Raw genomic sequence first — 13,633 nt, 5'->3', positions numbered from 1 at the left:
GCAGGTATGATGCAAGTTTGCGCTCCATTCCTCCGCCAGACTTTGGGGTTCCAAAGCTGCATTATTTTGAGGACTGGGGAGTGGTAACCTATGGAAGTGCTTTGCCAGCTGAAATCAACAGGCCTTTCCTTTCTTTCAAGTCAGGAAAGCTGGGAGGACGTGCAATATATGATATTGTTCATAAGAACAAGTACAAAGAGTGGATCAAGGGATGGAGGAACTTTAACGCTGGCCATGAACACCCAGACCAGAACTCCTTTACTTTTGCTCCCAATGGTGTACCTTTCATTACAGAAGCTCTATATGGGCCAAAATATACTTTTTTTAATAATGTATTGATGTTTTCCCCCGCTGTGTCCAAAAGCTGCTTCTCCCCATGGGAAGGGCAGATTACAGAGGACTGTTCTTCAAAATGGCTTAAATATAAACATGATTTGGCTGGTGACTGTCAGGGACGAGTGGTTGCTGCCATGGAGAGAAGTGGGGTGGTTTTTATCAGGGGAGAAGGAGTGGGGGCATACAATCCTAAACTGAAGCTGAGAAAATTGCAGAGAAACCTCATACTTCTTCATCCTCAACTTTTGTTGCTGGTGGACCAAATCCACTTAGAAGATGACAGCCCTCTGGAGGCAGCAACCAGTTTCTTCCACAATGTGGATGTGCCTTTTGAAGAAACAGTTGTTGATGAAATCCATGGGGCATTCATTAGACATCGTGATGGAATATATAAGATGTACTGGATGGATGACACTGGCCACAGCGAGAAAGCTACCATTGCCTCAAGAATGTATCCCCGGGGCTACCCTTACAATGGAACAAACTATGTGAATGTAACAACCCTCCTGCGGCACCCCATCACCAGAGCCATTTACTTGTTCATTGGGCCCTCCATCGATGTGCACAGCTTTACTGTCCGTGCAGACTCTCGGCAGCTGGATGTTTTTGTCACCACCAATGAGCACTCCTATGTGGCTTACCTGTGGACGGTGGAGGACGGGCCTCGTTCTGCCTTTGCACAGGTTACTGCAGGTCGTCAGAAAATTGTCTTTGACCGAACATCTGCCATTAGGAACTTTGCAGTGCCAGAAGTGAAGGACTACATGGGGATTGTGGAGAGGAACCTGCAGCATTTTAAGCCTGTTTTCCAGCAGCTTGAGAAGCAGATCTTGTCTCGTGTACGAAACACAGCTAGCTTTAGGAAGACTGCTGAACGCCTGTTGAGGTTTTCAGATAAGAGACAGACAGAAGAGGCCATTGATAGAATATTTGCAATCTCACAGAGGCAGCAGCAGCAGCGTGGAAGAGCAAAGAAAAATAGAAAAATATCCAAAGGTTACAAATTTGTTGATGCTGTTCCTGACATTTTTGCACAAATTGAGGTAAATGAAAGAAAAGTGCGACAGAAGGCACAGACTCAAGCACAAAAAGAGTTGCCTGTTGATGAAGATGAGGAAATGAAAGATCTTTTGGATTTTGCAGATATCACTTATGTGAAGCACAAAACTGGAGTTTCAATCAAGGGCCGATCAGGGTTGGCACAGATGGTGGCAACCACTCGAAGTAGTGCCCCATCAATATCAGCTTCTTATACCCGACTCTTTCTAATTCTCAACATTGCTATTTTTTTTGTCATGTTAGCAATGCAGCTCACGTACTTTCAGAAGGCCAAGAGACTGCATGGCCAAAGATGTCTGTATGCAATACTTTTAGTAGATAGCTGTATTTTATTGTGGCTGTATTCTTCCTGTTCTCAGTCACAATGTTAGCAGAAGACCTCTACTAGTCGACCAATTTATGGTCATATATATCTATGCAAAAGCATTAACCCTAATAGGGCCAAAGTTTGTGTTCTTTTCTTTCTGAAACATTCCAAAAACAGCTAGGAAAATATTGGTTTCAGGCCAGAAAGGACTGACAAATTAGGCAGGCAATGAATTTCTCAGAAAATTAAGTACTTAGTAAGTACTCCTCCTTAGAGTTTTGAGTTGGGCCTCACATCTGAGGGAACATTATGCTTTGTTCTTCAGACTTCAGTGATACAAAGCTGTAATTAATTTTTTGGTGAGAAGAGCCCTCTTAAGATATATGTTTCTAAGGGCTTTTTTTAAAAATATGGAATTGGATTTGCATTTAGTGACTTTTCATTTCTAGGCTGCTGTGAATGCTTGTGGACATTCTCTTAAGGAAAAACTATTCAATCTCAAGTATGCAGAGAAGATCGTATCAGCAGATGCTTTTTTTCTCTGCCAAACCAAAGAATATTTAATTGTGGGACACTCCTGTATAATTATTTCAGACACTTCCATCATGTCATCTCTTCCATGCTTTACAGTCTGGCACAGCTGGAGATGGCAATCCTGTCAGTACTTACCAATGAGCAGCACAATGTTTAGTAGGCAGCAGCAGAAGGAAGAGAATAAGGAGCTGCTTCAAAGTACAGAGGAAGACAATTCTCAGGAAAATAATAAACAAAATCTTTTTCAGTCAAGAGTAGACTGTGGAAAGATGAATATTGTGGGGTCTGTTCTCGATTTTTACAAGGCAGGGTTTCACAAAAGTTTTCTATAGTTTAAAGTGCATCTTAGTAGAGAAATAATGTTCTTCAGCATGCACTTGTAAAAATACAAAAACCAAAGCAATCCTGTGGTAACCTCAATAATTGCTAATAGGGGGAAAAAATGGTATTATGGAAGTATTTTGTGTCTTTTCCTTCTTTTCACAAGGCTAGAAGCAGAGGACAGTTAAAATTATGTGAAAAATCTGTTCTCTATAAAGCACCAGGAAGGGTTCTGCAAGCTCATGTTGGCCCCTGGATCAGTAGAAAATAGTGGAAAATGGAATCATGTGGTTTACAGCAAAAATAAGTTTGACATCTCCACGTATGTCTCCTTCTGTTCATTAAACTGATTTTAAGAAATCACAGCTATTTGAGAGAATTGAAACTCTATGGAATCGGGGCATATCTGTATGTCTTTACAGAAAAATAATTTTTCCAGTACATTTGTTAAATAAAAATATAATTTTCTCCAAGGGAAAAAAGATGTTTCTCTTTGATCAGAATATTTTTCTTATTAATTGCAGTAATAATGTTAATCAGCGCTTTGTTCAAACCATAAAACTTTGCTTCCTTTTCCTTACACCCATTTAGATATGTTATCTACACTGCTATTTTTAAGCCTTCTGGAGACTATGCATTGAAATATGCTGAGCTTTTCTTGTCTAAACCTTTTTACTGAACAGATCAGAATATTTTCATTATTATATTCCAGATAGTGAGCCATATCTGCACCGTGTTCACATGCAGAAGCACTGCTACAATCTTTGATGCCTGGATTTAGCCGATAAAATTTGACATGTTTAGTCTAGGAAAAGGAAGCTGACTGGTTGCATGATGTTACTTACAGTGTAAGTATGTCTAGATTGTGAATAGCTGTGTGTCACTAGACATTTCCTTTTTGTCTTTGCACAGGAATAACAGGTATGTATGGAGAAATAGCTGTTGGTTATTTTCTTTTTTTAGTATTAGATACTTGTATATCTGTGTCCTCTTTGGAGATGGTTGAACCTTTAGAAAAATGAAGATCTGTGATGACTGTGAGCCTTTACTAGACTAACGTAATCAGTGGCATTTATATAGATCTTTCACTACAATTGACAACTGTGTATGTTTTCCCTCAGCCAGGTCACCATTGCTTTGCTGGACAGTCAGAAAGGTAAACTCTCATCACTCTAGTCCAAAAAGCTTTTGAGAAGTGCCTGCATTTCTTGTCTGGCTCTGTACAGTGTGCCATCCGAATTCTAGTACAGGATTAGTATGTGTGTCCAATGAAACTACAGAATTATGGAAAATAAGATATGGTTGTGGACATTACCTCTTGTTTGCATTATGCTTCTCTGCACCATTGTATCAATGAGAAGACAAAAAGGTGGATAGAAGAGATCTCTGTGCTCAGAGCCAGGTCTTACAGCAGCTTGTACAGCCAACTAGCATTTAAATGTGGAATGAGTGTACATGCAGTGATGGAGTGAAGGGAAATGAAAGTAGTCTCATGTACTTTTTTACTTATTGTTTTCTAAACTGACACCTTTAAAGAAGTCCTTCTTTAATGTTTGTTCAAGTTTTGTTTCAATTTCTTGCTTCCATTCTTCTTCCCCCTTCATCTTTCTCTCAGTCCTTAGCAAAGTTTATCACAGAATCACAAAATTGCAAGGGTTGGAAGGACCTTCAGAAAGCATTGAGTCCAGTGCCTCTGCAAGCAAGTCCCCTACAGCAGGCTGCATGGGTTGGTGTCCATGCAAGTCTTGAATATCTCCAGAGAAGGAGAATCCACAACCTGTGGCAGTGTGTTCCAGTGCTCTGTCACCCTTATGAGTTCCTTCACATATTGGTGTGGAACTTCCAGTGCTCAAGTTTATGGCCATTTCCCTTTGTCCTGTCCCCACAGACTGCTAAACATAAGTTGGTCATGTCTGTCTAACTCCCACACTTAAGATATTTATAAACATTAATAAGGTCATGTCTGACTTGTCTTCTCTCCAGGCTGAACAGACCCAGTATGCTCAGAAAGGCTCTCCTCACAGGGGAGATGCTTGAGGCCCTTTATCATCCTCATGGCCCTCTGTTGGACTTTTTCCAGGAGATCTCTGTCTTTTTGTACTGGGGAGCCCAGAACTGGATACAGTACTCCAGGTGAGGCCTTACCAGGGCAAAGTAAAGGGGGAAGATCAGGTTCACACTAGTCACGCTACAAAGCGTTTCTGGCCTGTACCTCTGATCCCATTCTTAGTCTGCCTCTTTTTGCTTTCTTAAAATGTTCATGTTCTGCATCTCTGGCCACAGGAAAATATGGTTATTCTACAAGTGGCTTCTCTCAGCTTCGGTTCAGAACTTGATTTTTTGTCATGCAAATTTGTTTTAGGGATACAGTCTAAATTAACCTGGACTTAGTTCAATGCATTCTGAGCAGTCATTGGAAATTCATCTCACTGGTAGTTGTGTGAATCTTTAAGTGTAGAATCTGGTTCTTAGATTTGTAAGTTATTTCAGATTATCTAAAAACTGGATGTTTATGTTATATACATCATTGTGACTAAGGGAAGCAAAGGGAATGGAGCACATTACCTCATTTCTTAAATCTTTGAAGATTAGAGTTGATTCTTAAGTATTCTATCTCTGAAATGTATCAAATTATTCTGTTACCTATGTACTTTCCAATGATTAATTTTTTTCTTAGTCTTTGAAAGTATATATTGTCTGGAAAACAGATTTTTGCACCAGGCCATTACAAGCATATTTATTGGGTCTGTTAAAGTCTTACTTTGGACCATATACACTACTGTCTAACATTAATCCTTTTGATCTGGCTACTCTTTTAGAATTCAGAAGGATAATGTTAAGCTGTAAAGTTAGACTCAGCTAGTGGAGACCAGATTTTATTTCCTGTCCTTTCTTGGTTGTTGACTCCAGAAGTCTGCACCAGGAGGCCTATGTCATCCAGCGCTGGATGTATCCATAAGGTCCTCAGCACTCAACCTGTTTCCTAAACCAGTTCAACCTTGAAATAAAGCACTTCAAATAATATAAAAACTAACATCAGCTAACATCAGTTTTTCTCCTGATAATAACTAATAAATATGAGTGATTAATTTAACTCCATACTTCCCTGGTTTGCTACTCTAATGAACAGCAAAACAATTAATTTCATTAGAATTCAGATTTCATCTTCGGTTTTCAATGAATCTGAATATAACTGCAGTAGCCACAAGATACTAAGGAGAGTGTGAATCCATACAGGCAAGACCATATCCTCCCTCCTTTAATTCACATTAATAAAACTATCAAGGAAGCAATGTAAATCAACCTCTAGCTTCTGCGGTAATGGAATTATGCAGGTAATTTCCATGGGTGTGATCACTCATATCTCCAAAAGGCAGAAGAAAAAGCAGGAGGAGATGCTGTTGTCAGGTACATATGTATGCTCTCTACATGAATGTCTGCAGCACATACTAGAATTATTGTGGGAATCCCCTTTATACTGTTGGACAAACATCTCTTTGGCCTTGATGCTGAGAAAGCTGTATTTTTCTCAACTGTTCTCAGATGAGTTCTAACTTGTTTTGGTGTAAGGTCACTTCAAACCTCTTCAGCTCATTGTCTAACTCAGGGCATCCTGATACATGGCCTTATCTATCTGGGCTATAGATATTCCCCAGTCACAGAAAGAAAAACACTGTAGGGTCTCTAGGTAAGACAGCCACGAGGAATGGTCTGTCACCACCACCTGGGTGGCTGGTAGCCTACTGTGTCTGCTTGTGAGAGACCCTCAGCAAAGACATTGGTCCAGCAGGGTTTCTGCGACTCATCACAGTGGTGACAGTCTACATCCACGTTCCCTCTCTAAGAATCTCTTTGACAGGTGTGCAGGCAGCAGTGTATTTGTATCTGTGTGCATAGCATATAGGCAGTGGATTGGTACCTGTGGCATGTGTCTACCCTACTATGCATGAGTTGTATCACATTCAGTCATTTGACAGGACAGAGCCCAGTATGGATGTACTCTAAGACAGACAGTATGTCCCACCCCAATAGTGAAGTTGTGCATTGCCACCTAAGCGGATGCCAGTTACTTTTTCTTCATCTATCTATTGTAGGCAATAAATTGTAGCATGACCATATGACTCTGTAAAGACAGAAACTCCCAAACCACAATGAGTTCACTGGTTTGACTCCTGCCTGACCCTGGAACAATGGAAAGGAAGGCTGCCCCTGCTTTGACCTCACAGCCTGAATCCTCTTGATTTCTGTAGTCAAGTTGGCTGTAGGGGAGTGACCTTCCCCTTTCATGCTCCCTTGAAGGTGCACACTTCCTTTAACTGCCTGTCTCCTGTGATAGCGTAAAAGTTCTTCCAGCAGATGGCATTGCCAACTAAAAAAGAGCATTACTTTGGTTCAAGTGGTTAATGAAAAATCCTGTGTTAAAGTCAGAGTGAGTCTTTTTGCTGAAGAGCAAAAAGGACCTGCAGCTGCTTTTCCCCTCTACACCCCATCCCAAACTCTCTGTCCCACCAACAGAGATGTGTTTACTAAAAGATCTGCTATTCATCCCTCCTACATTGCATCAGCCTCTTCATTTTTTCTGTCCCTAGAGGGAATTAGATCTGAAGCACTAAAACCAGATTATGTGGTAACAAACCATGCTTGTTGCTGTGAGTACCAGAAAAACAATTACGAAAATTATGACTTAGTTATTCTGAGGTCTTTGTACTTCAGAGAACCAAAATGGAGCAAGAAAGAAATATATGCACGAATGAGGTACAATATATGCAAGAATGACATTTGACTACAGTCAAACAAAAGTCCACGTCAAGTAAGGAAGTCTTGAACCATGCTTACTCCTGTCTCCTGATGAAATTCATTCAGCTCTGTTTCAAAGCCTCCTCTCTTTGTTCTCTGATTCTTCCCCAGAAATGAAAACACAAGTCTTCCACAGAGTTACAGTTTCTCAGATGTGAATTCCCCCATGACTGTCACCTTCTATCATGATGTCTTATATGCATATGCCTCTGGTAAGCAATCCTTGGCAGAAATTTGAATGAAACCTCCATTCCAAGGAAACCAAAGAAAGGATTTATTCTTGATGACAGAGATTTTATCCATATTGCAAGATTTCTGTCTCCTATTTTTTATATCAGGTTCTAATTGGTTCTAAATTAATGTTAGAGTTGCTGGCTCACAATTTTTCAGAGTTTTCTAGCACTTTTTTCCATATGAATAGCTGGTTTGCTAGTAATCTGAATTTATTAAGAAATTACTTGCTTCCCTTAAAGGGAAGATCAAATGCTCGCTTCGTGGAAACAGAAGTGGTAGTTCCTCTGTGTATTCTAAAGGCCAGATGAGCCTGTTAAACAGTTGTTTTCTGCCTTATGAAAGATACATAGCAATTTCTCAACCCAAAATGTAAAATGCATCTTGCTTTTCAGATGAATGGAAAACTACCTTTTCATCCAGAAAGAACCCCAGATGTTTAACAGTAAGCTAATAGTAATTTTCTCATGGTTAATTCACAGCCCTGCACTTCCACGTGTCATTCAATAGTGATATTCTTTCAGATTCGCTCAGTATTCACTCTAGAAAATACTCTAAATTTCCCAGAACTCCCCTGTTGCTGGGATGTAGATTTTTGTAGATTCTTCTAGACCAGGAGGTTTAAGTCTGCTTAGAATGGAGATGCCATTGGGGTGAAGCTGCATAATCACAGAAAAACAAACAAACAGACAAACAAAAAAACAAACCCTGGTCTGACTCCTTGAATTTCTCTTTCTTTTTTTTTTTAATCCCATTCATCCAGGGGTTGCTGCTTATGTCCGAGAATGGACACATTTTTTCCAGAGTTCAAAAAAAGTTGAAATGTCTCCTGATGTACCAGAAAACCAGACTGTATTTCCCTTGGGAGCAAAACCACTCGTCTGTCTACAAAGTTGTCATTCTTTGACCAAAGATTTGTTAATACTCAAATCCACTTGAAGTGGAGGGCTGTCACTTCTTTCCAAAAGCAAAAGATTCAAAGACTTGATTCCACTTGCCCCTGACGTGTGCATACAGCAATCTTGAATAAATGTATGGCTAAAGGCCACATCACCTCCCCCATTTCTGTTATACTTGAGAAACGTGAGAAGTTTCTCATGGCTTCAAGCAGTTTTAGATAACACAGACCCGCAGACTTTCCCTTGTAGATTGTACCTGAAGTTCAGATCTGTGCAGAGAGACAGAATTGGTGCAATTTAATTTTTTTTAGTTCTGTGTTGAATCCACAGAACTGAAATAGTCGAACAGTAAGTTGCCCTATAGACCAAGAGGAATTCATTAAGTTTCTTTTTGTCATTTATAATGTTCTCACTTGACTTCATGCAGAGAAGTCTCTAAATGTAACAGCATAACTAAGACAGACAGCTACATGTGGGAAGCTTTGAAAGGGATAAGGTCTCAGCTCTTACACTGCCTCCCTGTTAGAAAAATGTCTCCTTGGGTATCAAAATTCAGACAGCTAAGAAGTCCAAGTTGGGAAACTGTAAAGAGCAGCATATCACCATGCACTGAAGAATCAACTAATTAAATTAGATAGAATGGTTAATTTGTTCAAGTTTTAAAAAGTGGAGAAGAATTAATGGAGTGAAAAGGTGCAGAACATATTTTCTAGCATATAAACAGAAAGCATTAGGACACAGACATAGGAGGATAGCATCAAATCTAAGCTATTTGACAATCAACACAGCAAAATGTGGTGTCATAATGTGAAGATAGCCACATTCTTCTGCATTCCCATATATTATATATATGTATGTGTGTGTGTATAAAAATAGAAGCCATTGCACCAGCTTTCTCCTGCTGTTATTCCCTGCTGCTTTTCACACCAGCAGTTCACATAGGTTCCTTTCTGGATAGCTGGCTTCGTGTAAACAAATGGCCTACAGCCATCAGAGGGTTTTACTGCTCAACCTATATTCACCTACAATCTACATGTGCTGTAAGGAAGTCTGCATGGTTCTTTAAGCACTGGCTGTGATCTGTGGCATATTTGCAGAGCTTATAAGAAAATATGTAATATTTTCGTAGGATTAGAAAGGAACAAGTTGTCAGGTTTTATGAAGAAATCAAGAAGTGCTGATGAGGCAGATAAAAGAATTAATACATCTGTAGTCAGGTAATTCACCCTGAGAAGCCAATTAGTAACTTCCAAGAAAGCAAAGCTCGGTCTTTTTCCTCTAGTATGTCGAATGATATGGCATAAAACTTCTTTTATAATTATGAACACATTAAATCTGAAACATCTCTGTAATGTCACATTGAGCACCAGATTTCACCTGCAGAGCCTCCTTCAGAGCTGTGCTTCGTTTTGGTGTCCCTGTTCCTTTCTACCCATTAAAATTGCTTTTCATTCTAAACGTAATAAATGCAATGTCTTAAAATACCAGAGTAATGTACCCCAGTACATGCAAGCCACGCAGTGCTACTTCTCCGCCTACTGCTCTTCTAAGTATTAGTGCTACTAATGATTTACGTGGTGCTACTGGGATGTGTGACACTTCACAAACATGTAGGGCTGGTTCAATCATAAAGCCAGAATAACTTTCTTCGTTTCACAAACTGAGGTAATGGGCCTCTGGGGGAGGTCCGTCCACCTGGAGGGGAGGTGTGGGGCTGTGTGCAGACAAAGATCCCACCAGTAAAGATTTAATTTCACCAGAAAAGCGACAAAAAGCATTACAAGAATTTTCCTAGGATAAAAGGAATTTTCTGTCTTTTTTAATTGGGCACCAAGAATATAGCTTACAAATCTTTAACCTGAAGAAACAAGTACAGTTGTTATAAAAATGAAACCCATTGGCAACACTGTAGAGCTCAAGCTCTATTCTATCCATGGCTTTTGGGTTAATAAAGTGAAGATGAATTTGGGCTTGGTAAGATTAATGACAGAAATTTAAGATACAATGAACTTTCATAGAAGCAGCTAGAAAAAGAATGATTTGTCAAAAAATGAGGTAACATAAAACAAGATCCTCTCAATATTTACTGACAAATGCTGCAGTGAAGATATATACATACATCCTGCATTCAAGAGCAGCATCACACACTCAGTATAACAGCAAAACTACTTGGACTACAGCTATTTCCTCCCAGAAAGTATGTGAGATTCACTCAGCTGCAAAAGGAGGAATAGAATTTAAAACATTAAAGAGAAACTTGTTGAAACTTTGAACAAACTGATTTGCTTTGAGCTGATTTTTTCATTTCAATAAAGCATACTTCAAAATGAAAGGATATTTCAACTAACAAAATCGCCTTTTTATTTTATTTTTATATCTCTCTGTTTTTACAGTGACATTGTCTTTATCCCATTTGGTAGGCATGAAATTTAATGCCAATAAATGCAAAAACGCCAATTAAATTGGAATTCTGAGTTCTTTAATAGAAGCCCGTTTTTCTGAACACTTCCAGTTAACGCCTTACAGCTATTGTGGAGACAGAGGTGCTAATTTAATGGGCAGGAAACAGCTACCCTGAGAGAACAATGCAGCCTTGCAGCTCCACAATTGCTCTGTCTCTCCATCTCCAGCACCCCAGTTCTTCAAGGCCGACCAGTGTTCCCCTCGGGCAGGATCATTGCTGCCCCTCAGCCTGCCTCATGACACAAGCATTCCCCTCCTTCCAGCCAGGGTGGTCTCCTCCTTCACCCACATCTCTCCAGTATTTATTGAAAATGCTCAGAGGGGAGGGTTAATCTTTTTTCACAGACAGATTTTTTCCCTTTTTTGATGGAACTTGTTCCTGAAATCATATATTTGATTACAGAGAAATAAAAGAATGCTAAAGTCTCAGGTGAATCACAGGATCATAGAATTGTAGGGGCTGGGGAATTGTAGGGGATCTTGAGATCATCGAGTCCAACCTGCTAAAGCAGGTTCTGTAAAGTAGGTTGCAGAAGAAAGCATCCAGGTGGGTCTTGAATATCTTTCAACCTCACAGTAAAGAAGTTTTTCTTCATACTTGTGTGGAATTTCCTGTGTTCCAGTTTGTGCCCATTGGCTCTTGCTCTGTCACTGGGCTCCATTGAAAGGAGCCTGGCCCCATCCACCTGACTCCTGCTCTTTAGATATTTATGTGTTGATAAAATCTCCCCTTGGTCGTCTCTTCTCCAGACTGAACAGCCCCAGGTCTCTCAGCAGTTCCTTAGAAGAGAGACATTCCAAGCCCTTTATCATCTTTGTGCCCCTCCCTTGGACTCTGTCTAGAAACTTCCTCATCCCACTCCTCTTGCCTGGAAAGAGGTTTAGAAAAAACAGCTTGTTTTTTTCCCCTAGAAGGTAGAATTTAGATAGAAAATGAGCATTTTTCATAGCAGCATTTTTATGTAAGGAAAAAAAAATTCCCTAAATACCAGATTGTCACAGGTTACCTAGATTTACCTATACCCGTGACAGGGGGCAGCCACTCCATGGGGCCCCTGGCCAGAAAGGGAAGGGAAAAGGTGAATGGGAAAAAGAGAACAGCAGGGACAGTCTAAAGAGGAAAACTTATTTTACTAAATATGTTATCGGAATACAAGATAACACAATATAATACAATGTGATTGAGGCTAATAAATTGAATGAAATAGAGAGAGAGAGTCCCCAAAAACCAAGAGGCCTACTGTGAACTCTAGGCAACATGGCTGGAACGTTTCCCACTCTCCAAGAGTCCGAGAGAGAGAGAACTCCAGCCTGGGACCGAGATTATATATGTCCTCCTCCCTTGACTTATCTCACTGCAGAGTCCTCTGGGATACGTAGTTTTCTTCTGGGAGCTGAGTATTCAGGTTTTTAATGGTCCATACTGCACATGATGTTATGATGTGGAATATTGACAGCAACATTACAAAACCATGACACAGATTTTCCCCAGAAAATAATGTTAATATTAATTATAAAATGAAAGAATCTCCTTCTGATGTTTGTACTGGGCAAATAAGTAGAAATTAAATTATATTAAAGAATGAAAATAGTATATACATACATAATCCTGAAGGCAAATTAACCTGACTTGGTTCTGGTTGGATTTCATTTGACAGTTTGTCCTGCAGAAGTTAAGAAAAATTAAAAGAGTAGGTAGTTCTGGAGTGAGAGAGGAAGTCCTTAGGGAGTTTTAAGTTTGCTGAAAACTGGAAAAAGTTGTGCATCTGTACTATGAACAATACTGCTTATATCTTTTAAGTGACCTGTAAGGGGTGAAAAACAAAACAATGATCTTCGCTAACTGTATGAATTTATTCTGCATAGTTAAAAACACACTGCTGATAAAAGAACCAGAAAGCAAAATGGCAGGTGCAGCAAAGTGGTGTTCAGATGAGATTCAGTCCTTTCTTCATATATAAACAGATATACTCTGAGCTGACTGAAAATTCTGCTTAGAACTTGTGTTATATGAAACCTCACTAAAATGTCAGCACAGTGTTTCAAGCATGATTTAGAAATAAACAAATAAATAAAAGAAAAAAAATTCAAATTCTAGAAACTGTTAGAAACAGGATCATCTAGTCTAACCATCCTTCCATCGCCATTGCTACCACAAGCCATTAAAACATATCTTGTATCTCCTCACCCAGACACTTCTTGAACACTGCCAGGGATGGCAACTCCTCTACCTCCCTGGGCAGCCATTCCAGTGCCTGACCACTCTTTGAGGAAAAAAAAAAAATAATTTCTTTATGTCTAATCTAAAACTTCTCTAGCACAACTTGCGGCCATTTCCTCAGGTCCTGTTTGTTGCCTGGGAGAAGAGGCCAAGCCTCTCCTCATCTCAGCCTCCCTTCAGGAAGTTGTAGAGTGCAGTGAGGTCTCCCCCGAGCCTCCTCTTCTCCAGACTAAACAATCCCAGCTCCCTGAGCTGCTCCTCATAAGACTTGTGCTCCAGACCTTGTAACAGGTCTCCAGCTGGACTTCATTAATCACTGCCCACTGGGCACAGCCCGCTTGCCAGTTCCTTACCCAAAGGAGGGTGTACCTGTTCAAACCACAGGCAGCCAGTTTCCACAGGAAAATACTGAGAATCTGTAGGTCTTGAGTCCAAGCAATCAATTCAGTTTTCTGAGCTGATGCT

General features: G+C 40.0%; 1 protein-coding gene across 4 annotated transcripts in view; it reads left to right on the top strand.

The window, feature by feature from the left end:
• Positions 1–10,946, top strand: part of DSE (dermatan sulfate epimerase) — a 40,169-nt gene extending 29,223 nt beyond the window's left edge. For 3 of the 4 annotated variants that reach the window (XM_015858617.2, XM_015858616.2, XM_015858618.1), the window contains one exon: positions 5–10,946. In XM_015858617.2, the coding sequence (XP_015714103.1) occupies positions 5–1,766 (1,762 nt within the window). In that variant the 3' untranslated portion in view covers positions 1,767–10,946. The remainder of the gene's footprint in view (positions 1–4) is intronic. The other variant, XR_001554266.2, reaches the window with a different exon arrangement.
• The last annotated feature ends 2,687 nt before the right edge of the window (positions 10,947–13,633 follow it).

The sequence above is a fragment of the Coturnix japonica genome, chromosome 3, assembly GCF_001577835.2.
Source record: "Coturnix japonica isolate 7356 chromosome 3, Coturnix japonica 2.1, whole genome shotgun sequence".
In the NCBI taxonomy this organism is placed as follows: domain Eukaryota; kingdom Metazoa; phylum Chordata; class Aves; order Galliformes; family Phasianidae; genus Coturnix; species Coturnix japonica.
Note: the sequence above shows the minus strand (reverse complement) of the source record. Positions and strands in the feature narration are given on the sequence as shown.